This window comes from Zootoca vivipara, chromosome 8 (assembly GCF_965207765.1).
Source record: "Zootoca vivipara chromosome 8, rZooViv2.hap1.1, whole genome shotgun sequence".
NCBI lineage: Eukaryota > Metazoa > Chordata > Lepidosauria > Squamata > Lacertidae > Zootoca > Zootoca vivipara.
In genome coordinates, this window is record NC_142591.1 from 39,552,212 (window position 1) to 39,577,607 (window position 25,396).

General features: G+C 39.2%; 1 protein-coding gene and 2 long non-coding RNA genes across 12 annotated transcripts in view; 1 reads left to right on the forward strand and 2 right to left on the reverse strand.

Annotated features, from left to right (window-relative positions):
• Window positions 1-25,396, forward strand: part of PIEZO2 (piezo type mechanosensitive ion channel component 2) — a 221,849-nt gene that overhangs the window by 179,913 nt on the left and 16,540 nt on the right. For 2 of the 10 annotated variants that reach the window (XM_088675321.1, XM_088675322.1), the window contains 17 exons: window positions 2,182-2,253; window positions 5,247-5,350; window positions 7,174-7,272; window positions 9,532-9,643; window positions 12,703-12,789; window positions 13,240-13,406; window positions 14,435-14,589; window positions 16,229-16,399; window positions 17,025-17,444; window positions 18,718-18,976; window positions 19,095-19,277; window positions 19,927-20,176; window positions 20,995-21,127; window positions 22,298-22,445; window positions 22,559-22,773; window positions 23,048-23,206; window positions 24,234-24,381. In XM_088675321.1, coding sequence (XP_088531447.1) covers window positions 2,182-2,253; window positions 5,247-5,350; window positions 7,174-7,272; window positions 9,532-9,643; window positions 12,703-12,789; window positions 13,240-13,406; window positions 14,435-14,589; window positions 16,229-16,399; window positions 17,025-17,444; window positions 18,718-18,976; window positions 19,095-19,277; window positions 19,927-20,176; window positions 20,995-21,127; window positions 22,298-22,445; window positions 22,559-22,773; window positions 23,048-23,206; window positions 24,234-24,381 — 2,882 coding nt within the window. The remainder of the gene's footprint in view (window positions 1-2,181; window positions 2,254-5,246; window positions 5,351-7,173; window positions 7,273-9,531; window positions 9,644-12,702; window positions 12,790-13,239; window positions 13,407-14,434; window positions 14,590-16,228; window positions 16,400-17,024; window positions 17,445-18,717; window positions 18,977-19,094; window positions 19,278-19,926; window positions 20,177-20,994; window positions 21,128-22,297; window positions 22,446-22,558; window positions 22,774-23,047; window positions 23,207-24,233; window positions 24,382-25,396) is intronic. The other 8 variants (XM_035124928.3, XM_035124931.3, XM_035124937.3 and 5 more) reach the window with 6 other exon arrangements.
• On the reverse strand, window positions 534-9,625 carry LOC148684816 (uncharacterized). Its single transcript, XR_015951440.1, has 4 exons — window positions 9,497-9,625; window positions 7,726-7,922; window positions 4,960-5,207; window positions 534-968 (listed from the first exon to the last, which is right to left on the reverse strand). It is a non-coding gene; the product is annotated as an uncharacterized LOC148684816 (long non-coding RNA).
• The window catches only part of LOC148684817 (uncharacterized), a 29,515-nt gene continuing 28,328 nt past the window's right edge, over window positions 24,210-25,396 (reverse strand). The window contains exon 3 of the long non-coding RNA XR_015951442.1: window positions 24,210-24,373. This is a non-coding gene — a long non-coding RNA (uncharacterized LOC148684817). The remainder of the gene's footprint in view (window positions 24,374-25,396) is intronic.

The window sequence follows — 25,396 nt, forward strand, 5'->3', positions numbered from 1 at the left end:
CAATATATCCAGTGTTGGTATTAAGTGCTTGGACCTTGGCAATATCAACAAGAATGTGTATAGGGAACTATTATATGCAATCCAACCATTCAAAGAAGGGGCCTGATCACAGCCCGATCTTATGCATACTTACACAGAAGTAAATCTCACTGTGTTCAATGGGACTTATTCCAAAATTATGCATACGATTGATGTCTTAGGGCACATATGCTGCTCACTAACCCTTCCCATTTACTTTAGTGGAAGAACAACCTGAGATCTGCAGTCACATGATTGTCCCTTTCAGTGAAGTAAATGTGAGACAATCCAGGATTTTGGATTAGAGTACAGTGGTACCTCGGGTTACAAACGCTTCAGGTTACAAACTCTGCTAACCCAGAAATAGTACGTCAGGTTAAGAACTTTGCTTCAGGGTGAGAACAGAAATTGTGCTCCGGCGGCAGCAGGAGGCCCCATTAGCTAAAGTGGTGCTTCAGGTTAAGCACAGTTTCAGTTTAAGAACAGACCTCCAGAACGAATTAAGTTCTTTTTTTATATAATATTTTTATTGGTTTTCCAAAAAAGATTGACAAAACATTTAAAACAATAAGAAAAAAGCAAAATAGCAAAAGAAATACAAATACAAAAAGAAAACAAGAAACAAAAACATATAAAGCATTATGTCTTATCTCCCTCACAATGTAAATTGGGACCTCCTCGGGTTCCCGTCCCTGTGGTTCTTATATACATTTCCAAATAGCAAATTCTATATCAAAGTGATCACGTTTTAAAAACCTCTTTTCCCCCCCTCTAAATAACATCTTCACATATTCCACAGTTTTATTTACAACTTAATTTCTAATCTAGAATATTACTTTAGCATACTTTTTAAAATAGAATTTAAAATCTTTCCATTCTTCTTCCATCGCTTCTTCTCCCTGGTTGCGGATTCGTCCGGTCATCTCAGCCAGTTCCATAAATTCCATCATCTGGAACAAATTAAGTTCTTAACCAGAGGTACCACTGTACTAAAGTACAGTATAGAAACAAATTCAAAATGAATGAATTATATTTTTGGAATTCAGAAAAAAATGGTTGCTACTGTTTTCAATCACCCTTATATTTCAGTTTATATGCAATAAAATTTAATTCATTGCAGGTTTATATTTGAATTCATATTTGCTATTAAGTAACTATCAAATAGTGATTGTTTTTTTTAAAAAAAACACCCTAAATTTACTCCCCACAACCACAGATGACACAATTTCTCTCCAATAAATTGGGTTACATCCAATTTAGTTGTACTCATTGTCCAACCAATGACATCAATGCGCCTGACTAATTTAGGTCCATTAATTTATAAACGGCTCTACTCTGAATAGAACTTACTTAGATACAACCCATTGTCAGTGTGTGTGTTTTTCTCTTTGCCCAGAGTTCACACAGTGATACTGCACAGTGTCTCCTCAAAGCCTTTACGGGATCCACACACACACACACACACACACACACACACACACACCCTGCAGAAAGTCTTAAATCTGTGGAATCTATTCAAGTATCTTATATCAGTATATATATTTTTAGCGGGGGGTTCACTGCACAACAAAGTACTGTGTCTCTTATTTTAAAAAACAAAAAAGGCAGCCATGTTTCTGAATGTGGCATGTGAAAAGCCTCTGTAGGGAGGAAAAAAGTTAGTATTCCCGGAATTTCTTCTAATTTCCACGAATTTCTTGAAGTAAAATTCTAGTTTAACAGCATATAAAAATGACCATAGAATCATAGAGTTGGAAGAGACCACAAGGGCCATCCAGTCCAACCCCCTGCAGAGCAGGAAACACCATCAAAGCATTCTTGACATATGCCTGTCAAGCCTCTGCTTAAAGACCTCCAAAGAAGGAGACTCCACCACACTCCTTGTAAGCAAATTCCACTGTCGAACAGCTCTTACTGTCAGGAAGTTCTTCCTAATGTTTAGGTGGAATCTTTTTTCTTGTAGTTTGAATCCACGTTGACCATGTGGTATTGATCAGCTAATTAACAACAATAAATAAATGCCTGATTTGTGGTGGTGTTTTTCTTGAGTTTATTAGAATTGGATCAATTCTTACAAAGTGTGCAGCTACTAGAAAGAGAAAATATAAGTAGTAATGTGTTTCTCACTTTCTAAAATTAATTTTTGGACATATTTCATTTTAGGAGAAGCAGACAAAGAGAAAGCCAAGGGCAAAAAAAAGCAGTGGTGGCGGCCTTGGGTTGATCATGCTTCTAGTAGGTTTTTCAATAATTTTTAAAATACACGAATTTAACCCTTATATCCTTGACCAGAATGAAGGCATTCCCAAGACCTGTTTGTTTTATGCATGGTTTTATAATTGTGACTTGATAGTTATATGAATGCTATGGCACACAAGATAAGTAGTTTTGAGTGTTGCTAAATGCTATATGTTTTAATGGAATTGGTTGAAGTGCAAAGTTAAAATGTCCAAAACATATATATGGTTTTCTGTCTTTCAACCCAGCTTTAAAATACATTTTGCCCTTCCAGCCGTATATGTACTGGTAGTTTCTATGCATGCATATCTATGCATCTGTGTATCTGTAGAATCTGTTTGTGTATCTATGCTTATGTGTATCTATCTATCCAACTATCCAGCATTTTGAATATTGATTTCTGTCAAGTCACAAGTAAACTGTGCCTATAGATATACAGTTAAATATTTCTTTTTACAAAGGGCAGGATGAAAATGTAGAGACCTATGCTTTTTTCAAAAGTTTCTGAAGAGAAATTAATTATTACTGAAGACAAATTACTTTTGTCTTCAGAGGAAATCATTGCAAATAATGTGTTTTAAGGGTATAGCTTTTCAGAATGGATATGGTCTGTTAATTCTAATTAGTTTTGATGCTACAGAATAATTGTTGAAATTAACGTGATGAGAATGACTCGGAGACTAGCAGGCTCCCAGGTTATCTTCTGCAGTGGATCAGTTGAGGCAGAAAATAGAGAATAGCACAATTCCACTGTTTTCTGCTATAATCCACTGTGTGAGACAGACCTATATCCATGCAACTTTTGTTAAATTATTCCAATTCTAATTCAGTATTTCCTACACATTTTACTCTCATTATATGTTTTAGGAAATAAATGCACAGTACCTATTATTGCAATAATGCACACACTTGTTGTGAACAGCACCATACAGCCAAGCCCTGAAAATGATTGCTACCCGCTAGCTCTATCCTTCTAAAATAATTGTTCCGTTTCAGGACAGTAGCTTGTGTAGTTGAATGAGTCATGTATTTTTTTATAGCTCAATGTTGTAATATACTATCCAAAGTTTCCTGTACTGTCACATTGACATCTAAAATGTATTTTATCTACATCGCTATCTTTTACTTCTGTGCCTCCATGGAATTCTCAGGGCTTCACTTCTTCCAAGGAAGGCATGGGGCTAGAAACATGCTTTCTCACACAGTTGTCTCTACCTGATAGTTTATAAAATAACATCAAAAATCAGTGTGGTGAGAAGAAAATAATATTGTGCTTTCCTCCTCATTGTGCTTCCACCATTCTGATTAATCTGTTAAACTGATGTGAAGAACTGTTAACTTTCTTCTGGAGGAAGTGTGGGCTGTGGGTGGAGAGGTCTGATCCTCTTGAAAAAAGGGCTACTGTTTTCAATTGGTTCATTACTTCACCCCCATCCTAATTCATACCTGCAAGGGTGCATTATTGCAGTTTAATCATGCCACATGCCTTCATATCTCAGCAATTAAATGTTAATATAGGGTTCACTAGTGGTAATGCCAGGGCCTGCTGTTTTGAAAACAAACACCCAAGAAAAAGCATTGATCTGCATTGCTTTCCCCTAGTATAAAGTAACTGTCCTGGGAGACACTATTCTGTGGCAGATTATATTAAATAATAAAATTTTTATGTTGTGAATTGTCCTGAGATCTACGGATGAAGGGCAGTTTACTACTACTACTACTACTACTACTAATAATAATAATAATAATAATAATAATAAAGTATTCTATTTTATTTTTTGCTGTTAGTGCTTATACCAGAGCAAGTGGAGAGTGTCACTATTAGCTTTAAAACTTATTTTTATCATCATTATTTATACTCCGCCTTTTCCTCTAACGGGAAAGTTGGTGCCTGTGGCTCAGAACTAGGGCAAGTCATCATCTCAAATAGTGGCAAGTAACATGACCTTCCACACTGTAACTTTTCTCCAGTGTAGGTAAGATAGGGGAGAATTCATAACTCTCACTTTACTCCTGCCTTAAGATAAAGTGCTAATATGAAAATGGCTTCAGTATATATTTGAGATAAAACAGAGGGTCAGGTATGATTGAACAAGAATGTTATATAATGAGGGTAAAATGTATTGCTGAATGTAATTCTATCTATTGCTAGGTAAGTGTATTATTATAACTATACTAAGGGCTTTTAATTTACTTACAGATATTATGTTAATAGCCTCCTCTGGCAAATGTAATGCTGGCTTTTATTTTATCTTGCTTATTATTTTTCTTTTCATGTCCTTTGTTTCCCTTGTTTGATCAAGTTAGGCCTGTTAGCTTATTTGAAGTTTTTAAAAACTGTGCTTCTGTTCAAGGATATAAGGCCCAGTTCATTCACAGCACATCTTGAACATATGGAGGCCTCGGAACTGTTTTAAATCTACAGGGGAAAATCAATGTGTAGTTATGATCATTCATACACACTGTTTCTATTTTCTCTGTTTAAACTTGAAGAATATGGTAAAAGAAAAGCTAATGTGATGAGATGCCTCAACACTTCTAACAGCATTATATTTTGATTTTGATTTTCCTTCACTGATACAATTTTAAATTTAGCTTACTCCCTGGATACCCAATAGAATTAGAATTTCTCAAACTGGCAAAATGGAAACTTTTTTATAAAAAAAATAAAGAAAGAATAATACTGCACATTTTTAGTAATACCTTGCCAACTCTTTTTGCATTCTATCTGTCCAGTTTCTTCTTACAGTATTTTTTTTATATTTTCCCTGCGAAAAATGTACACTTTTTCGTGCCTCCAAACACCAAATGATTTTCCTGCCACAAATTCTCTTTATCTCTTGCTTTCTCTCCACTTCTACCTGTCCTTCATTGAGTCCCACAATCACAGAATGCATCTCTGTATTTTTGTGGTGGCTCAGGATAGAGCTAATGAGGGATCTCCCGGCCTCCTGCAAGAAATAAAAAAACAAATATTTTATTTTGCTTAGTGGTCAGAAGTGGAGATTATTATTTGTTTGAGACGGACAGTGAAGAAGAGGAAGATGAAGAAAAAGAAGAAGAGGAAGCAGCTCCAAAAAGATCTGCATTCCAGGTACTGTGTTTTTGCATATGCTGTGCCTCCTACAAAAGTATGATAACAAGCTAATTTTGTTGCTTGCTTATACTGTTGTCACATTTATGCAATGCAAGAGTGATACTGGAGATGGATTTTCATTCACTTGCACCTGTAGCATGTTTTTTAAAAAAATAAAGTTTCATATCCTGAACTCTATTTTTCTGATGTTGCATTGGAGACAAGTGAATAAAACATCTTTCCACTGGCATTGCTTGATATTGCTTAGAAGCTTTTCTGTTTTGTAAATCAACAATCTGTTTATTGTAATAAAAACTGTGTTTTATATATGGTGTTGTCCCAACAAGTAGTTTTTTATTCAGTGTAATAGTCAAAGGGGGGGGGTCATGAGGTAATCAAAAGAAATTTATTATCATAGGTAGTGAAAGGTAAGTATTTAGCTGCACCAGCATCCGGCAACTTGATTCATGCATGCATATCCTGATTCAGAGTGAAGCATCTTGGTCTTCCTTTAGTTCCTCTGGATTAAGGCAATAGAAGTGAATCTGATTTAATGTTATATTCTTGTGGGTTTCCTTTTTTCGGAGTGCTGCTACAAACATGTACATATAGAAAAACAATGTCACAATTATTAAGTTCTTTCACAACGATGCAACTATCTGTCAATAATAATAGCCATGAGCTATATCAGATTTTTCATCTAGACTCACATAGTATATTGAGCTGTCTAAATCCCTCTGCCATACAATGTGGTATTTACATGCATGGTGTCGCAATCCAAGATTGCAACTTCATTCTTTACGAGGCTTGTGCATAAATGAGCAGAAACATTCTTTTCAAAAGCACACCACCTCAAGTAGCTCCCGTGCAATGCTGTCATATATAGAAAGTACAGGTTTTACCAAAGTGTTATGTTGAATCATATTCATTTGTTTATATTCACGAGATCTAGATGCAAAAATAGGTTTCCACATGAACTTCAGAGACTAGATAGTGGCTGGTCTATATGTCATGGGAAACCAAACTGTAGCTTACCAGGCGTATGTGAACATGCTGGCTCCCAGAGAGGAGCTTGCACCCACTTTCCTCTTCCCCAGTCCTTTCAGCTCGGCACAGAAATGTTTGACTTACTGTGTCATCAGGATTGTATCTCCTTCACCATGCTTGTAGCACCAAAAAACTTTTAACCTAGCTGTCATGCTACACCAAACTAAAAAGACAGAGAGGTTTGCACTGAAACCTAGTTTGGCTCAGTGTCATTTGTGAACAGGGTCAATGTATTTTTTTGTTCTACCATAGATGTCAATTTGGTTGTTTATGTGTTGCAAATAAGTTCTGTATTTGGAATCTAAAAAATTGTGTCAATATTTTCTGTTTATGTTGATCTTCCCTGGTGTCTTCTGTTCAGGGGTCGTCAATTTTAGTCCTTGCATCAGTGTTTTGTAGCATATACATTTCTGGTAAAAGACATCAATTGAAAATCCAAGCAGCAAAACTATTATAAAAATGTTTTTGGTGGCATAAGTATTATTTGTTCATAAGAACAGTAATAGGGGTAGGGATGGGAATCTGTAATTACTACTGTCTGTCATGTACTAAAAATTAACTTTCACTTAGCATGTGTTCTTCTAATAAATATTACTAATTAGTATGTTTACATGTGTAGTTAATAACCATTATACTATTATGTTATCACTAGTCCACTATTAAGTTGATTATTAACAGTTCACATTTATGAGCCCATGGTAAATTAATGTTTCTAATAGTGTCATGCAATATATTTCTTACAACAATAACAGTTATGTTTTCACTAATTTGTCTTGCTTTGTCCTTCTTTATAGAGAGCTATTGCGAAATTTGCTTCTGCCATTTTAGCCTTGCCAAAGTCTATTATTAAACTGCCCAAAACTATTCTTCAGTATTTAATCAGAGCTGCAAAGGTATTTGATGTTCCATACAATGTAGAATGTGATCTCATCCCATACTATTCTGGCATAGGGTATCCCTTTTCTGCATTTTCACTCTTAATAGGAACTTTGTGAGGACTTAATGAGAGTCAAGGATTTGGTATGTGTAAGATTAAAAAAAACTAAATCATACAAGGAAATATAATTCATTTTAACGGTGATCCCAGAGAGAAAATGCAGACACATCTTGGCATAATCTTGGCATTTCTGCCTAAGCTGTGTTGAGAGGATTCCATGGGTTGCATGCATTTATAGGTAGTGGGTCAAATGCTGACCCTGTTTAAATTGCTGAATTGTAAAAGAGAGAGAGAGAGAGAGAGAGAGAGAGAGAGAGAGAGAGAGAGAGAGAGCAGGATTTCCTGTGGCATGGTAATCTTTCTCAGAAAGCTGGCAAAACCTTAAAATATTGCAGCTAAGGATGCTTACCCTTCACACTTCCTGTCCATGTGCATCATCATTCTGGTATCAGTAATCCATTAGCCTGTCTTGGGACTTCCTTTAGTAGTATTTGTGATGCTATGCATAATGTATACAGTATGTCACTTATGTGCAAGAAGCACTAAAAACATTTTGGATTAACTATAACAGTTCAAATCCAATGAGCTTGCTTGTAGACTTTAGTGCTGAAATACAGATCAGGAAGAAGTTAATGTACCTTAATGTTTAAATTTAACTGTTGACAGATAAAAGTAGCATTTTTTTCAACATTTTCATTACTAGTTGCAACTAGTCTTCCTTAAAACTATCTACAGTAACAAAATCTCAGAATCAATTGAACAAATGCTTGGAATTTCTGTAGCAACTGCTGACTATATAACAGCTGTTGAACTGCACCAGATGCAATGAATATTGATATTCAAAATTATATTTCTCCATATTTGTTTTCACTAGAGCAATGTTTGGCAAAATTTATGAATTTTATTTATTATCGGCTTTTTTCCTGCTCTCACAGGAACTCAGTGAATCTCAAACTTTAGCTATTGGTTTGGATCCAAAGAATCATGAGCAGCAAAACAGCCCATTCTGATCTGTTCATGGAATGGTGTTTTCCTGCCTGATCTGCCTCAGTACAGCCCCTAGCAGTCCCCAAAAGTCAATTATGAAGATCAGGGAACCCACAGGAATGGTGTGGGTGATACCACAAAGGTTGCAGATAGGGCAAGAAATCGTCTGGCATCATGAATCTGACTTACATGAGCAGGTTTTCCTGATTGCAAAAGACATCTATGGATTTAGGAATTAATATATTTTAGTACAGCAATAACAGCTGTATTACGCATTACTAATTACCATAAACCAAGTTAGTGCCTCAAACAGATAGGAGACAGGCACTCTCTCTACCATCTGTTAGTAACCTTCCATATTCACTGATAAAAAGCAGGAGGCTTAATGTTTTACAGACAAATATCTTAATAAAGTACCAAGGTGATTTCTGTACTTCAGAACTGTGAGAAACAGATGAAATAAAAGCTTTTCCAATAATGGCCCATTCCAGCTTCCCTGAGACAGTTTGTGCATGCTTGTGTTGGTAGTAGTATCTCTTTGAATCTATCTGTTTCTCTCTCCCCTACCCTTTGCATGTGTATGTTTGCTTGTTCCTTGGCTGTAGCTATTCTTTAATGAATGAAATGCTTCAATGATGCAGTGCCAGCAAAACATGGTTTTCATTTTGTGATGAAAATCATACAGACAAAATCACAACATCTTTTGTCTCAAACTGCTATCATACAGTAAAAATTTTTGTTCTTTTCAGCCATATCTTTGGGTGTTGGGGGGAAATGCATAATATGTGATGGTATAGCATTATGAATTCTCATTGTGTTCCTACTTTAAAAGATGCCATCAACCAATTTGCTAAGAGAGAGTGAAACATTTTACAATGTTTAACAATGGATAAAGTCTAATGTTCTTATTGTATTGGAATACTGATAATTATATTAGGCTAGTTGCAGGAAATGGTTCATATGTAAATTATATTTGCATTACCAGAGTTCAGAACATAGCTTTTGTGTATTCCTATGAAACTCGCATGAATCCATCGTTCTGTTCAAATGTTTTAGTTTGTTTAGCAAACAAAAATAGCACAAAAAATCTCAAACTTCCATTGAAATGTTTGGATAGCAATTAAGAATGTTTGCTTAAACTCACAAACCTACATTTTTTTCATCAAATATATATTGCATTCCTATTTACTTACTGAGGAGCTTGGAATAAATTGGTTTTTCCCTCCAGTTCGTTTATCAGGCCTGGATTACTGATCCTAAAACTGCCCTCCGACAGAGGCGCAAAGAGAAAAAAAAGTTTGGGAAAGAAAGGAGACAAAGGCGGAAAGGATCTGGGGAAGGTACGTATGCTTCTGTAATTTTGTCAGTTACCGTATTTTCTGGCGTATAAGACGACTTTTTAACCCAGGAAACTTCTCAAAAGTCAAGGGTCGTCTTATACGCCGGGTGTCTTCTTATACTCCAGGACTTGCCGAGTGGCGCCAGAAATCGCGTCTGCGCAGCCACAGAAGCGATTTCTGGCGCTGCAGACATTTTGGAAATGGGCAGCACGGTGCCGGAAATCGCTTCTGCGCATGTCCAGACGCGATTTTCAGCTTCCGGACATGTGCAGAAGCGATTTCTGGCACTGCAGACATTTGGGATATAGGCAGCACGGCGCCGGAAATCACTTCTGTGCATGTCCAGACGCGATTTTTGGCTTCCAGACATGTGCAGAAGCGATTTCTGGTGCTGCGGACATTTTGGGGAAGGGCAAGCTGGTGAAGAGCAAGCTGCAGGCATCTGGGATGCCCGGGGTAGGAAGAGGGGTAGTCTTATATGACGAGTATATCCCAAACTATATTTTAAATGGAAAAGTTGGGGGTTGTCTTATACGCCCAGTCGTCTTGTATGCCAGGACATACTTATTTCTTGTAAACACAAATCTTTCCTCTGTTTATTGGGTGAAGACACCACAGCTCAGTGATTCAGCTACATGCCTTGCATGTGGAAGGTCCCAGGTAAATTCCATAACATCTGCAGTCACAAAAGAACCAGATAGTGGGTAATGAAAAAGACCTCTACCTGAGTAGCCATATTAACACAACAATTACCCTTTCATGTGTGGCAGGAGAAAGGAAACAGTGATTTATTTTTACCTAGTTCCTCCTTGCTGGCTTACTACTATAGGCAGATATAATAGACAAAACATTGGTCCAGTTCAGACGCAACCATTTCAGTTCATCAAACCATGTTTTCTTGGACCAGGAACAAGGTGTTTGCTTGCATACTCTCTCCTCCCTTAACTCAGTACCTCCTAATTTGTTGAACCATAGTTTCAGCTGAAGTCCAAACGAAAAATCTGTTATTCGAGTTACTGCTAAAAACCAGGACATCAAACTGGAGATATTAGGGATGAGGTGCACCTCACATGACCCTTCAGTGTGAGCCATGCATGAGGGTTTCCATTTCCACAAAGGGCTTCTCCCCCTGCACTCATGGGGTCTTAAAGGTGCTTGATGACCATTTCTAAAGACCACAGAGACTGTTGCTAATGCCAGCCTCATAAGTGGCCCCAGTCAAATACTCCCACAACAGCTACTATGGGCAATCTGCCCTCTGAACTCCGAAGCTGCTCTGGTTGCACTTATGGCTGCTTGGACAGTTTAGTCAACTTTAAAAACTTGCTTGTGTCACTTTCTTCTGGTAAGACCTTTACACAGGGCAGCCTCTCCTACTAACTCAATCACCATCTCACTTTCTCTGCTCTTCACCAGGCAAGTATGAGTAAGGCTGGTTGGCACAGACATATAAAGGCTATAAAATGAGAATTCCCTGGATGTCAATATCCAGATTTGGGGCAAGTACTCATTTGTGAGAGAGCCCCAGCAGAAATTTAAAATCACAAAATATTCAGCAAGGTAAAGCATGGAAATATAGGCTGTTAGACCTTTAAAATTTGCCCTTCTAGGTGCCTTCCAAACTTCCCATCTTCCCTTAGCATAGAAAAAGACCACACATTTGGTAAGCAAGAAATTGTTTACTTACAAACTCTCCAAAGGTCAGATTCATATGCTTTTCCATACAACAATTAGAAAACACAGGCAGTGAAACTTGACTTAGTTACAGTGGTGAAAGTTCCTAAATTATTGATATAGGAACACAAGAAATGCATGCTAGAAACATGCGGCTCAGCTGCAGCAACTAGCTTAGCCAGTTTAGCCTTTTCACATGCTGAGCTTCTTAGGTAAACTGAGGTACAACAATGGGCTAGATCAGTGTTTCCCAACCTTGTGCCTCCAGCTGTTTTCGGACTACAATTCCCATCCCTGACCACTGGTCTTGCTAGCTAGGGATGATGGGAGTTGTAGTCCCAAAACATCTGGAGGCACAAGGTTGGGAAACACTGGGCTAGATTACCTTTCTTCCAAAGTAAGGGGGAGTGACATAGCTAAGCCTGGCAGGGCAGCTTACTCTATGGCATCAACTCCTTCATGCATTAATTAATCTTAAGCATATTGGTTATATGAGTTTGGTTATCCCACAAATAACAAAGTATTAATATTCAGACCTCAGCTTTCCACTCATTCCCCCCCCCCCGTCTTGTCCTCATTCTTCCTTCATCCATTATCTTATCAACTTCACAACCGACCATTTTCAACTCTCTTCCTGACAGTTAACTCCCCAATGACAAAAACCTCCATGCAGAGTCTGCTGTCCCACACAAATCATAATGAATTAACCTGATCCAGGTCCCACCTAATAAATTCTGGAAGTTATACAGTGGTACCTCAGTTTACAAACACAATTGGTTCCGGAAGTCTGTACTTAAACTGAAGCGTACTTAACCTGAAGCGAACTTTCCCATTGAAAGTAATAGAAAGTGGATTAATCCGTTCTAGAAGGGTCCGCGGAGTACTTAAACTGAAAATACTCAAACCGAGGCGTACTTAAACCGAGGTATGACTGTAATCTCTCTCCTTCACAGTCCCCAAACAGCTACTGCTAAAAGGGCTTGCAACATAGTAACAGGACAAGGCTTCAAACCTTGACAGTTACAAAGAAATCACAAAATATTTTTCCCCTTCAAACACACATTACTGTTGTAGGGAAAGATACAGTGGAGGGTGACAGGAAAATGGGTTACTATATTTTTAATTTGAGAAGGAGAGAGGTGGTAAATAATAAACCCAAATGCTAGTTGGCCAAGCAATATTAAGGTCCACATCATTGTCTCAATTAAAGCAGAATATAATCACTCAGGGGCTATATCTCCAGTTAATTTGAATATAATTATTAGAGAACACTGTAAAATTTGAGGTTACTAAGCTGCAGCTCACTATATATTTCCATCATTTTTGGCTGAATAATTCAGATCTGTGAAAAGCTTTTGCTCATTTCTTTAATATTGATTTGCCAGTTGGTATAGATGTGGAGTGTGAAGAAAGAGAGGAACCTGTCAAAAAGAAGTCCTCAGATGGACCCGGTAAGCAAAGACGCAAGAAAGGTATTCTTTTATTTTCTGGTTAGACGGTGCAACAGTGTGTTAAATAAAGGCAAGCCAACAAATTCTGTATAATTTATTTACAATTATATATCAACATTCACCACTCTACTAGCACAAGTGATACTATTAAAGCCAGAAGGACGCAGAGGTCAGCAAACAATTACACTGACTGGTAATGAAGCAGAATAATTCTGGTTCAAATGATCAGCCAATAATTTGGCACCTTAAACTAGAAATGCCAGGAAAGTGCTATCTTTTATAAGTCTACTCAAAAGAAAGTTGTATGAAGGTCAGCGGATATTACTTTCAGGTAATTGAATAGAGGTAGCAGTCAGAGAGTAACAATGATTCCTAAGGGGCTAGATTTTCTTGATTCATTCAAAATAATTTGTTACTGTGGTGGTTGCTTATGTACTAAATCTCTCTTTTTTTCTTGTTTCCTGCCCCCAGATAACATTATCAAAAGAATATATAATATTTTGAAGTTTACCTGGGTTCTGTTTCTGGCAACAATAGACAGCTTTACAGCTTGGCTCAATTCGATTTCAAGAGAACACATTGATATTTCCACTGTGCTAAGAATCGAGAGGTGCATGCTTACTAGAGAAATCAAAAAGGTAATAGGACATGCTCATATTATGTAGTTGATGCCATTAGTAAGGCTTCAAATTCGGGCCCACCCTTGGCCAAAACTATTGTTCTAGATACTTGTCAGGAGCTGGAGTCAGGTGTAGATCAGCAATTTAAAAACCCCTGGTGTCAGTGAAGTTCACTCTTTATTTAAGAAACCAAAACAGCACAGGACTAGCGATCCCAGCCACTCTTCCAAGTAGGTCTTGCCCCAATGAAGCAGTTGTGAGGACTGAAGGTTCCCACCTTCCCACAGCTGCCTAAGTCCTCTGTTCTCCAAGGTTTCCCCCCCCCCCAAGCAATCAGATACTGCATCTGCACACAACCCATCTCTCCTCTGCTCTTTTCATTTCTCTGTGTGTTCTGGGAGACGGGGGGGGAGGGGAGCTGGTCGCAGCAGGAGGGAGAGACTCCCTGGATTCTTCAACAGCCTGTCTCATCTGTCTCCCACCCCACTCCTCTCCTCCTCTGAATTAGGACTGCTCTCTGCCACAGCCTCATCCTGCTCACCTAAACCCTGTTGCCTCTTCAGCTACTGACACCTCCTCCTCCTCCCAGTCTGCTCCCTCTTCTCCCTCTGACCACTCATCATCATTATCATCCCACCCCCAGTCCCCTGGCTCAGCCTCCTTCCTCTGGGGGTTCCATGAGGGGTTCCCCAGCTGGTGCCTCCCACCATTCCGCTGCATCCAGCCAGTCCTTGAAAATATTTGTAGGAGCAGGTTTAGATTTTAGCAACTGTGGTTTTTCCTTAATTTTAAATGTTTTGGACACATGATGTATATTAACAAAGACCTGCTAATTTTAGCTTATTGTTATAATTGAGGATGGAAGAAACCTTATGAATAGCATGGTAAGGGAGAAAGAATGAAACACCTCTATGGTATAGTTCTGAGACTCCTCAATTTTTGATATGCTGCACAATTCTCACTAGTTTGCACCAGATAATCGCCAGATCTCAGAGATTATTGGCAGGCCCTACTTAGACTTCTAAATTCTATCCCTTCCTTTTTAGGGGAATGTTCCAACTCGAGAGAGTATCCATATGTATTATCAGAACCATATAATGAAACTTTCTAGGGAATCAGGATTGGATGAAATTTATGAACCTGGACAGGCTGAAAGGACAGAAAGTCTAGAATCGGCAGTCTCTCGTGACAGCGAATCCAGGTATTTTGTTTAAATTCAATCAATGCATATAGGATGATATCCAACATTATTCAAGTGGAGGGCCAATGGATTTCCTATTCTTCTGTGCCTCCCACCCCATTCCCAAGTCTGTGCCAGATGGTCCGGCCAGATTTTGGAGGTGCACAGAGATGGCATAGTGGGTAGAGAGGAGAGAAAGAAGCCCTGCTTTTCTAAAAGTAGTCTGACCTAGTAGCTATCTTCTATGGGTGATAATATGTGACAAGGGTAGTATAAGCAGCACCTCTGTTTGAGCTATTCGTTTTCCTTATGTTAAAGATTTATGAAAGCAGAAAAACAGTTGCACATCATCAACATTTTTTTAACAGTAGACCCATTGAAATTAAGGGACCTAACTTTGTCATGTTTATTAATTTCACTGGGTCTACTCTGAGTAAAACATAGTTTACTGCCACTCCAGGGCTTTTCCAGATATCATACATATAGTAAGAAGCTGCACATTGGTTTACATATTTTGAAAATAAGAAAACTTTCCTTTTAAGTAAAAGTAAAAAGGCTTGCATTTTGTTTAATGAATAAAATAAACATTTGTGTTCTAACCTATACAGTCTGGATTTCTCTGAAAGCAGATTGATTGATTAATAAATAACAGGTCTTGTAGATCTTGTGGGAAGAAGTTTGCCTCTTAGTTATATTAACAAAAAAGTTCCAAACAGTTCCAAAACAGCCATCTTCAACCAAATGGAAACTGTCTAGTCTGTCAGACAAAAGGGAGACCTTTCCTAAAGTTACAACAACTAATACCCATTGTATCCAAGAAGCATTTGAGAGTCTGACAGTGCAATCCTAAGTAGGTTTACTCACGAGTACACTTGAGTACTCACTTGAGTTAGTGATCAGATTGTCTGAAAACATTGATATTGAGCTTATGCATATTGATTTTTTCTAATTCCCATCTCACACGTTGAATCTTGACAAGAAGCATGCTCTGCTAAAGATAAGAACAATCCCCATATGTGCTGGAACATATAAATATGCATATATACTCCAGGTTTCCTGAAGTGACCATTACATTAACAGTTATATACAACAATGCATATAACTGCATAAAAATATTTATACAATTACTTTGCAGAAATGCTGCACTGCATTGGGCTGTTATACATATTATATATGTATTTATTCCAGACAATTTTCATATAATTAGCCGAGCTTCTTTAAAAATAATAATACACAAGCCAGTTAGACGCAAGAAATTCCAGCAAAGCTTGGTAGGGTTGGAACCCTAAAATTCTGGGTATAAATCTGTTTTTCAAACTCAGTTGTTCATCTGAGTTACTCCCTAGCAAATGAATTTAGGATTGCAACCTGAGCCACTCTATGTGCTTTTGCAGGCTGTAACCTGTAACTGTGTGCCAAAATGGCTGAAAGCCCTATGCCTTCACACCATGGTTGCCCATTTAACTACTATTGATTTTGTGTGATTATCAAAACATCTTTTTGAATAAGAACCAGTGCATACTGGTAGCCCAGTATCGCCACTCAAAACCTTGTCTATGTGTCTCTGTATAGTGCATGGCTAGCCTGCATGGTTACTATTGAACCACTTCAGGATGCTGTTGGTATATAACACTGTTTTTGTAACTGTTTGCACTGCTAGCTGCTGCACTGAAGCAACCACACTGTTGTTGTCAAGGCAGTCAACCCTTGATGATTTAGATGGACCAGACCCTATTCCTAAAACAAGTGAGCGTGCGCGTCCTAGGCTTCGTAAAATGTACAGCATGGATATGTCCTCCTCATCTGCTGACAGTGGCAGTATGGTGTCAAGGTGCTTAACCCATGCATGCTTTGTTCATTCATTTACCCTGACCATTGTAAATTATGGCACTGTGGATTTTGCCAGCGCAGGTGTGTTTTGTGTGTGTTTTGTATGTATGTAGGTGTGCATGAGTACTTAATAGAAGCATATTTGTCTTGTTTAGGCTCATACCAATATCTCTAATTTTGGGCGGGGCTTTCTGTCTTTTTAGTAGCCCCCGTTTGATCCTTATACATTTGGTCTCAAGTTTCTAAATTAGATACCTATTTATTGATCCGTTCATTTTAGCTGAGAGCTTAGAGTGCTGCCTTCAGCTCCTGGTTCAGATAAAATCCTGATTAGCCTTAGCCACAGCAGCTAATATCATTGCTGGCCAAACACACGCACACACGCACACACACACTAAAAACCATAGGTAAGGCAGAAAGAGGCAATTCATTCTTAAGAGGAAAAAAGATGGGGAGGATATGACACATAACGCCATGGCCTGTTCCCAGTCTTTTAACTGTGATTGAGTTTGTCTTCACTGGCTCAACATTAAAATTTAGCAATAGAACATACCTTGAACACATCAGTGTTTCATTTGTGAAATAAGAAATTGACAAAATAATATTGTTCCCCCTGTTCTTGACAGTGAGGCTACCCAAATCACCATGCTGTATTCTCGTCAGGGGACAGCAGAAACTATTGAAGAAGTTGAAGGGGAGGAGCACGAAGGAGGAGGAGGAGGAGGAGAAGAAGAAGAGGGGGTAGATACTGCATCGAGGCAGGAGCATGACATGGAAGTTTATTGCATAGATTCTGAAGGAGCTGCATATACTTCTGATACAGATATACCATCCTATTCTGGTTTGGATGGCATTGCTGAACCCCCTCCTTCCTACAGCAAAGCTGTGAGCTTGGAGCTTTTCCCCTTAGATTGTTCCCAAGATGGTTCCTCTGTCAAAAACCATATGATGGTGAGCCCAGATGAAAATCAGTCTGACAAACCAGAAGATTCTATACTTCCTCCTTTGACGCATGAGCTTACTGCAAGTGAACTACTTCTGAACAAGTAAGAATCATAAAATAATTTCCCCACAGGCATGTAAAATAATGCAAATTCATTATGTTACAAAACATCATATTTTAATGGTGCTCAAGTTATTTAAATGAATTGCAGTAAATTCACTGATGTCCAGATCATTATGATTACATTAGTTTTGTGCTGCTTCATGTGATGAATTCAGTTTACGGCACTTGTACCCTGGTCTCCCTTTCAGCAGATTACAATAGCAGGCATGTGGTACTCAGTAGTCTCTCACTGGGGCACTGGCCATACCTTCAAAAATAGAACTATGTCATGTGCTTTCAGATGAAGAAACTTTTGATAAGATTTCCTTTACTTTTCACAAATGTAAGACAGAATTAGACTGATTTGCAATGGGATGCAATGATTTTGCATGCCATGAACATTGAGCAAGAACTTTATTAGAATTATTTACTGGGGGGGGGTCATTTGCACATCGCAAAATTGTTACATGAAAGGTACAGTGATGGCCACACATGTGTTTCACCATATGTGCCCATAGTGTATACCTGATGGGAAACTGCGGCTAATTATGACATTTTATGACAAGTACACACCCCAAGAAACACAGTAGAAATAAATAAATTGTCCAGTACTGTATCACCTTAGAGACCAACTAAGTTTGTTCTGGGTATAAGCTTGGACATTTTTTTATTTATTTTGACTGTGTCAAACCAACACGGCTACTTACCTGACCCAAGAAAAACAGATTGCATTTTAAAGGAAAAAAATGATTTGTAACTCTTTACGTATATGCAAATATTCTAACTTTGGAAAAGGCCTGGATGCTGAACTTCATTTCTCAAAAATGGGTGAGATTCTGAAACTTACTTTACATGTGCCCAAGGCTTTCTGCACCAGGCGATATTTTGTTTCTTTTGAAACACCCCACCCCACTGAGAAATACGGTAACACATTCTTTTGAAATAAATGTGTGGTTAATGAAACGCTATGCCTGACTTTTGATAGCCTGCACTTCAGTTGCAAAGCAGGGCTTGTGAAGTGTCTGGCCTTATGAGATTTCTGAGAGCCAAGTACAGAGGCTCCATTGGAGGGCTACATTCAGCCACCCAGTCCTGAAATGCTTCACCTCTCTAGTGTGGCTGGTAAAGAAACACATCTAAAACTGGGTATTGGAAACTTGTTTACATGGTTCTTTGTTAAGTAGAAATATATTATTTGTTGTTACTTACAGATTATTCTGCAGTAGTTAAAATATTGGAACATCAAGTTATGTGATCTAACTTTGTCCCCACAGAATGTTTCAAGATGAGGAGCTGGATGAGTCAGAAAAATTCTACTCTACTCAGCCTCGTTTTTTGCTGCTAATTTATGCTTTGTATAATACCCTTGTGGCCCGTTCAGAAATGGTGTGTTTTTTTGTAATTATTCTTAATCACATGATCTCTGCCTCCATGATTACCCTTGTGCTTCCTATTCTTATATTCCTTTGGGCCATGCTTTCTGTCCCGAGGCCTAGCAAACGTTTTTGGATGACAGCTATAGTCTACACTGAGGTATGTTGATATTTTAATGATAATTTCTCATTTTTATGGAATGTTACCAAATTTTCAGTGATTAACATGAAGCTAATTTTCATCTTTCTCTTTTCTCTCTCTCTCTCTTTTTGCACAGGTAACAATTGTTATAAAATATTTTTTCCAGTTTGGCTTCTTCCCTTGGAATAAGCAACTAGAACTAAACAAGGACAAGCCTTACCATCCTCCCAATATTATTGGTGTTGAGAAGAAAGAGGGTTATGTTCACTATGACCTTGTTCAACTACTTGCTTTGTTTTTTCATCGATCCATTTTAAAGGTATTTTGGAATTTAAAAATGTATTTTATTGTTTTTAAACTTAGATTTTTGTATATAATGATGTGGTTGGCAGCATGCTGACTTCCCATCATATCTGAATTGCTGTTTCCAAATTATAAATATTAAGAGTCATGGAGACACTTAATTAGACTAAATGAAATGTTTTCACTAAAAAATCATATCTGAATATGATTAGTTAGCTGTCTTAATTTCTTAAAGTTATAGCATGGATTGCTTATAACCTTTTGTGAGCAAACAGATCCACAGGAACATCTGTTTGTGCCCTTAAACCAACTTGAAAGAACCAAGACTTTAAAACTGATCTTTGTCAACCAGGGTTTGGCCCTAAAACTTGTTTACAATGCTGTTGCATGCCTTTTCAACCATAACTAGCTCCACAAATCTTGATTAAGGCTGTGGTATTGGAAGAATGCCTGAATTTTAGAAGTTAAGTAATGAACCAGCACACAAAGTTAAAATGAAGTATTTCAGTAGCTTTATTCTTTAAATATGGTGCACAAGAGGTTAGGTGACTTGAAGATAAGAATACCATTAGCATGTGTATTTTATAAAGAGAATGAATCCCAACAATAGCCAATTTAAAAATATAACATAATTTTAAATATAATTACTTAACTTTATTTTTCAGTGTCATGGATTGTGGGATGAAGATGATGGAGTAGAAAACTGCACCAGTAAAGACGACTCTGATGATGAGTCAGTTGAGTCGGACAGGAGAGGTTCTGCTGGCTCTTTGACATCAGTCAATTTGGCAGCATCTGTTGAATCCATACATGTTCATTTCCCAGAGCAGCAGACTGCCATCCGTAGGAAAAGTTCAAGTAGTGGCTCACAGCTTTCTCACAGATCCAGCTTCTCCTCACACCGTTCAAAAAGAGGTATGCATTTGGTCCACAACTAAGACTCTAAAACAGAATGTGGCATTACACATTGTACTTGCTTAGTCATTGATTTCTTGCCAATGGCAGGAAACACATTCTACTCTGCTTCCACCCTCCACTGAAGCAGCCACAGGGGAGACAGGAGAAGGAGACAGGGGCAAGGCAAGCAGAGAAGGCAAGTGAGGATTCTTTAAATTAAAGGCTAGAACAAGTGAGAGAGGCTACAGTGGGCGGAAAGCACAGTGAGGCAAGAGACAAGCGGAGAGAGATGAGGAGGTTGGTCAGAAGGGGAAATGGAAGGACTGCCAAGCTGCACAAGAGGGAGGGGGAAATGGGGAAGCTGGAAGACTCACAGAGGAAAAGAAAACTCACAAATACTGGAGGGAAAGATATATGAACTGGCCCAAGGATAAGAAATAATGGGAGCTTAAGAAATACATGACTGTTTGGATGGAGGCAGGAGTGAACTGAACTATGGGAGCTAAGATAGAGATGTTACCCAACCTGATGACTTCTACAGGCAATGGAAAACTACCTTTCAGATAAGTATCAATGGAACTTTGTAGATCCTGCCTGTTCTTGCCCACCATTGTTTCAGCATGCCACAGTCTTCAAAGTTAAGACATCACAAGGAACTGTGGTTTATTTAAAATCAGAATTTGATCTCCTCTTTACCAGGTACAAAGGAGGAGAGGGATTATATTTGAACCATGCCAAAACTCTGTGAATTGCATGTACTTACCATAATCCAGGGTAAATGGAGGTTTAAGATTGATGTATCAGTTTGTAATTTCTCCTCCCTACTGTATTCTCAGGAAGTACCAGCACACGGAACAGCAGTCAAAAAGGAAGCAGTGTGCTGAGCATAAAACAAAAATCAAGAAAAGAACTTCTCATGGACAAGCTGCGGGAACAACTTATCATAGCTAAGGCATTTACCATTAAAAAGTGAGCAATTAAAGTTTGTATCAGTTTAAATGAAATGAGGAATTGATTCTGCAATGCTCTGGGTAGGATTTTTAGAAGATTGCAATTCCATAAAAGCAGGGCTGTCCTTTCCATTTGGCTTAGTGGCGCGGTGCGCCAGGGCGCCTCCCCATCAGGGGCGCTGGGCTGGGTGCCCAGCAGCCCCGCGCGCTGCTCATGTTCGGGGCGGCGGGAGCAGAGCCCAAAAGGGCTCCTTTCGGTGCACTGTTCCCACCACGTCTCCTCCAACAGCAGGCTTGCTAGCCGCTGTTCCAATGGTGCCTAGCAAGCCCGCCTAGGTGAGGGGGTCGGCAGGAGCAGTGCCCGAAAGGACTCCTTTCGGTATGCTGTTCCGCCAATCCCCCTCGCAACAGCAGGCTTGCTAGCCGCCGTTCCAATGGCGCCTAGCAAGTGGGGGTGCTGGAGGGATTTTGCACCACGGCGCTGGATACCCTTAAGATGACCCTGCATAAAAGGCTAATCTGAAGGTTTAGTAACAGAGCACTATGCAGTCTTGAGGCTCTAAGTACTTTTACCAGTGCACTGATTCTCTCATTGTTCATCTTCATATTCTCCCACATTGTGTCTTGTGTGCTTTTTCACTTGTCCTAAATGTTCTAGAGCAGGAGAGGGGAACCTTTTTCAGCTTGAGGGCCACAGTCCCTTCTGAGCAACCTTCCAAAGGGCCACATGTCAGCGGTGGGAAAGACCAGAAACAATATTTGGCAGAGCAAAACAATGGGCTTTCTACACACACATACACTCTGTTCTCCATCTGAACAATCAAATTGCATTATAAAAGTTCAAGGACACACCCAAGTCAATCGAAAACACTCAATGAGGGTGTGAAGTACAATGGCTGAGGGGTGTGGCCTGGGGAGAATACCAAGGACCAGAGAGAGAGAGGCCTGAGTCGTTATCAGCATTCTCTACACCTAGGAATGGGCAAGAGCGCAATGCAAGCCAGACCTTCGGCTCACTTGCTTTTCTCCTTCATATGGGACTGAAGGGCCATCATGGGTCCCATGTCTGACTTCATGCATTTTGTAGTTATCCCTAACCAAATGTATACATTCTTGGGAGTAGTAAATTTTAAACTGCATAGTTCTTTACATAAAGTTATTTGTAAGACTGTATTTTCTGTTATTTCAGGACCCTTCAGGTATATGTGCCCATCAAACAGTTTTTCTACAATCTTATCCACCCAGATTACAGTGCTGTGACTGATGTTTATGTCCTGATGTTCCTTGCTGATACTGTCGACTTCATTATCATTGTGTTTGGATTCTGGGCTTTTGGGGTATGTTATAATGAATTTGCTGTACTTGGATTTTTGTGTGTGTGTGTGTCATAAATGACTATCTTTTATGACAAATTCTCCCTGTACCTTATTGCTCCTGTTTTTCTTTGCAGAAACACTCTGCAGCAGCAGATATCACCTCTTCGTTATCAGAGGACCAGGTGCCAAGTGCATTCTTAGTGATGGTGCTAATTCAATTTGGAACCATGGTAGTAGATCGGGCGCTGTATCTAAGAAAGACTGTCATGGGAAAAGTCATCTTCCAGGTCATACTTGTTTTTGGTATACACTTTTGGATGTTCTTTATCTTGCCTGGAGTGACAGAAAGGTACATGTTTGGTTTTTTTTAATTAAAAAATATTAATATTATGCTTTTCTAATTTTAATATTCTAATATTTCTGTTGGAAGCCGCCCAGAGTGGCTGGGGAAAACCAGCCAGATGGGTGGGGTATTAATAATAATAAATTATTATTATTATTATTATTATTATTATTATTATTTTAATTTAATTTAGCAGTGATTTAGTCTACTCCCTTAAAAATGTGATCAAAGTATGTGTGTTTATCTATATTAATTTTCTCCCATCTATTTTATGTCGCAGGAAATTTAGCCAAAATATTGTTGCACAACTTTGGTATTTTGTGAAATGTGTTTATTTTGGCTTATCGGCATATCAGATACGTTGTGGCTACCCAACTCGTGTACTTGGCAATTTCCTCACAAAAAGTTACAATTATGTAAACCTCTTCTTATTTCAGGGGTGAGTATGGATATTTCTTTTCAGTCACACATTTATTTAGCTATAGTGACATTCATAGGCTGCCTTTACACCCCCCAAAAAAATAGGGTCTTCAAGAGTAGCAAGGGGGGGCGGTCCGACCGGGTTCCACTCTGGGGGGGGGTGACAGTTGGCGCCCCACCCCGCGACTCCCAAGCCGAGCCCCTCCAGCCTCCCGGTAAAAAGCCTGCTCTGCGTGGCGCGCTGTGCCGAGCGGGCTTTTTACCTGGAGGCTCAGGAGTTGGGGGCGCCGACTGACACCCCCCTCCAGCTCGAGGGTGGCACCTGCCCACTGCGCCGAGCGTGGCTTTCTACCTGGAGGCTCCGTTTAGGCTCCGTTTTGAAGTCACAGGGGGATGTGACCCCCCTCTACGTTGTACACATGTGCAGCATCCCGCTGCACATGCGTGCTTCGTGGAGGGGATCACACCCCCTGCAACTTCAAAATGGAGCCTAAACGGAGCGTCCAGCCTCCAGGTAGAAAGCCCGCTGGCGGAGCAGGCGCGCTGCACCGAGCAACACTTTCTACCAGGAGGCTGGAGGCTCCATTTTGAAGTTGCGGAGGGGGGCAATCCCCCTCTACGTTGTATGCATGCGCAGCTTCGTTGCGTAACGATGCATGTGTCATTACATAGCGACGCATGCGTCATTAGGTAGCGACGCCCTGCTCCCCCCCCCAGGCACGGCAATTTGCCGCCCCGGGTGACACAGTGACTTCCTCCGCCACTGGAGTTATTCAGTATGATTTGATAATCATCAGTGGCCACAGAGCTGCTGCATGATAGAAAAATTTTAATCTCCTTTGTGCAGTCAAAGCAACTAGTCATTTTGGGTTAGAACCCATGAATGATCAGAAACATAACTAATCTTTTAGAACTCCCAAAAGTTAACGAAAACAATTAAAAATCAGCACATAAATCACCTGAAATCTTAAATGCTACAACATACTGGATTTAATATTTTTCAGTTAAAACAGAACCTTCACCTGTGATTATTTCTCTTTGTCTAGATTCCGCTTGGTACCATTCTTAACTGAGCTGAGGGCAGTAATGGACTGGGTGTGGACAGATACCACATTAAGTCTCTCTAGCTGGATCTGTGTTGAAGATATTTATGCTCATATATTCATCCTAAAGTGCTGGCGAGAGTCTGAAAAAGTAAGATTTTTTTTTTAAAAAAAAACATTTATTTTCATTGAATGTTTTATGAGGGCATAGATCATAGTGTAAGATCTTGAAGAAGCACAAGATAGAAAATTCATATCTGAAAATCATGCCTTTATACAAATCTATGATGGTATTGCTCTGCACAGTTATATTCACCACATCTCACGAGAGAGATTGTGTAAGGTGGAAAAGATTCAGAAAACGGCAATCAAAAATGATTACAGGACTGGAGCAACTTCCTTATGAAAAGTTATAATAAGAACCTAAGAACTTTGGGTTCTTAGATTCTTATTATATGAAGAGCCTGCTGGATTAGGCCAATGACCCATGTAGTCCACCATACTGTTATCACAGTGGCCAGCCAGATGTCTGGGGGAAACCCAAAAGCAGGATCCAAGCACAAGAGCACTCTCCCTTCCTGGGGTATTCAGAAGCATAAAGGCTCCAATCATGCAAGCAGAGCATAGCTATCTTGGCTAGTAGCCATTGATAGCCATGGATTTATTATTAGCCACTGATAGCAATTTTTGGAGTTTTTTGCTTTGAAAAGAGGCAGGTAAAGACCGACAAGATGAAAGTGTAAAAACATGTATGGTGCAGAGAAAGTGAATAGGGAGAAATGCTTTCTCTCTCTCTCATAATATTAGATCCTGGGGTCATCTAGTGAAGCTGCGTGTTGGGATTTTAGAAGATTCAAGATAGATAAAAAGTACTGTACTTCTTCACCCAGCACATAGCTAAGCTATGGAATTCACTACCACAAGATGTAGTGACGACTACCAACCATGTCCTGCTGTAAAAGGGATTAGATTAGATAAGGTTGTCAATGGTTACTAGTCATGATGGCTAGAGAAAGCCTCTGGGGGTCACAAATGGGAAGTTCTGTTGCATTCCTGTCCTTCTGGTGGACTTTCCATAGGCATCTGGTTGGTTACTGCGAGAACAAGATGTTGGACTAGATGGGCCTTTGGCTTGATCCAATAGGGGTCTTTTCTTTAAGAAAATT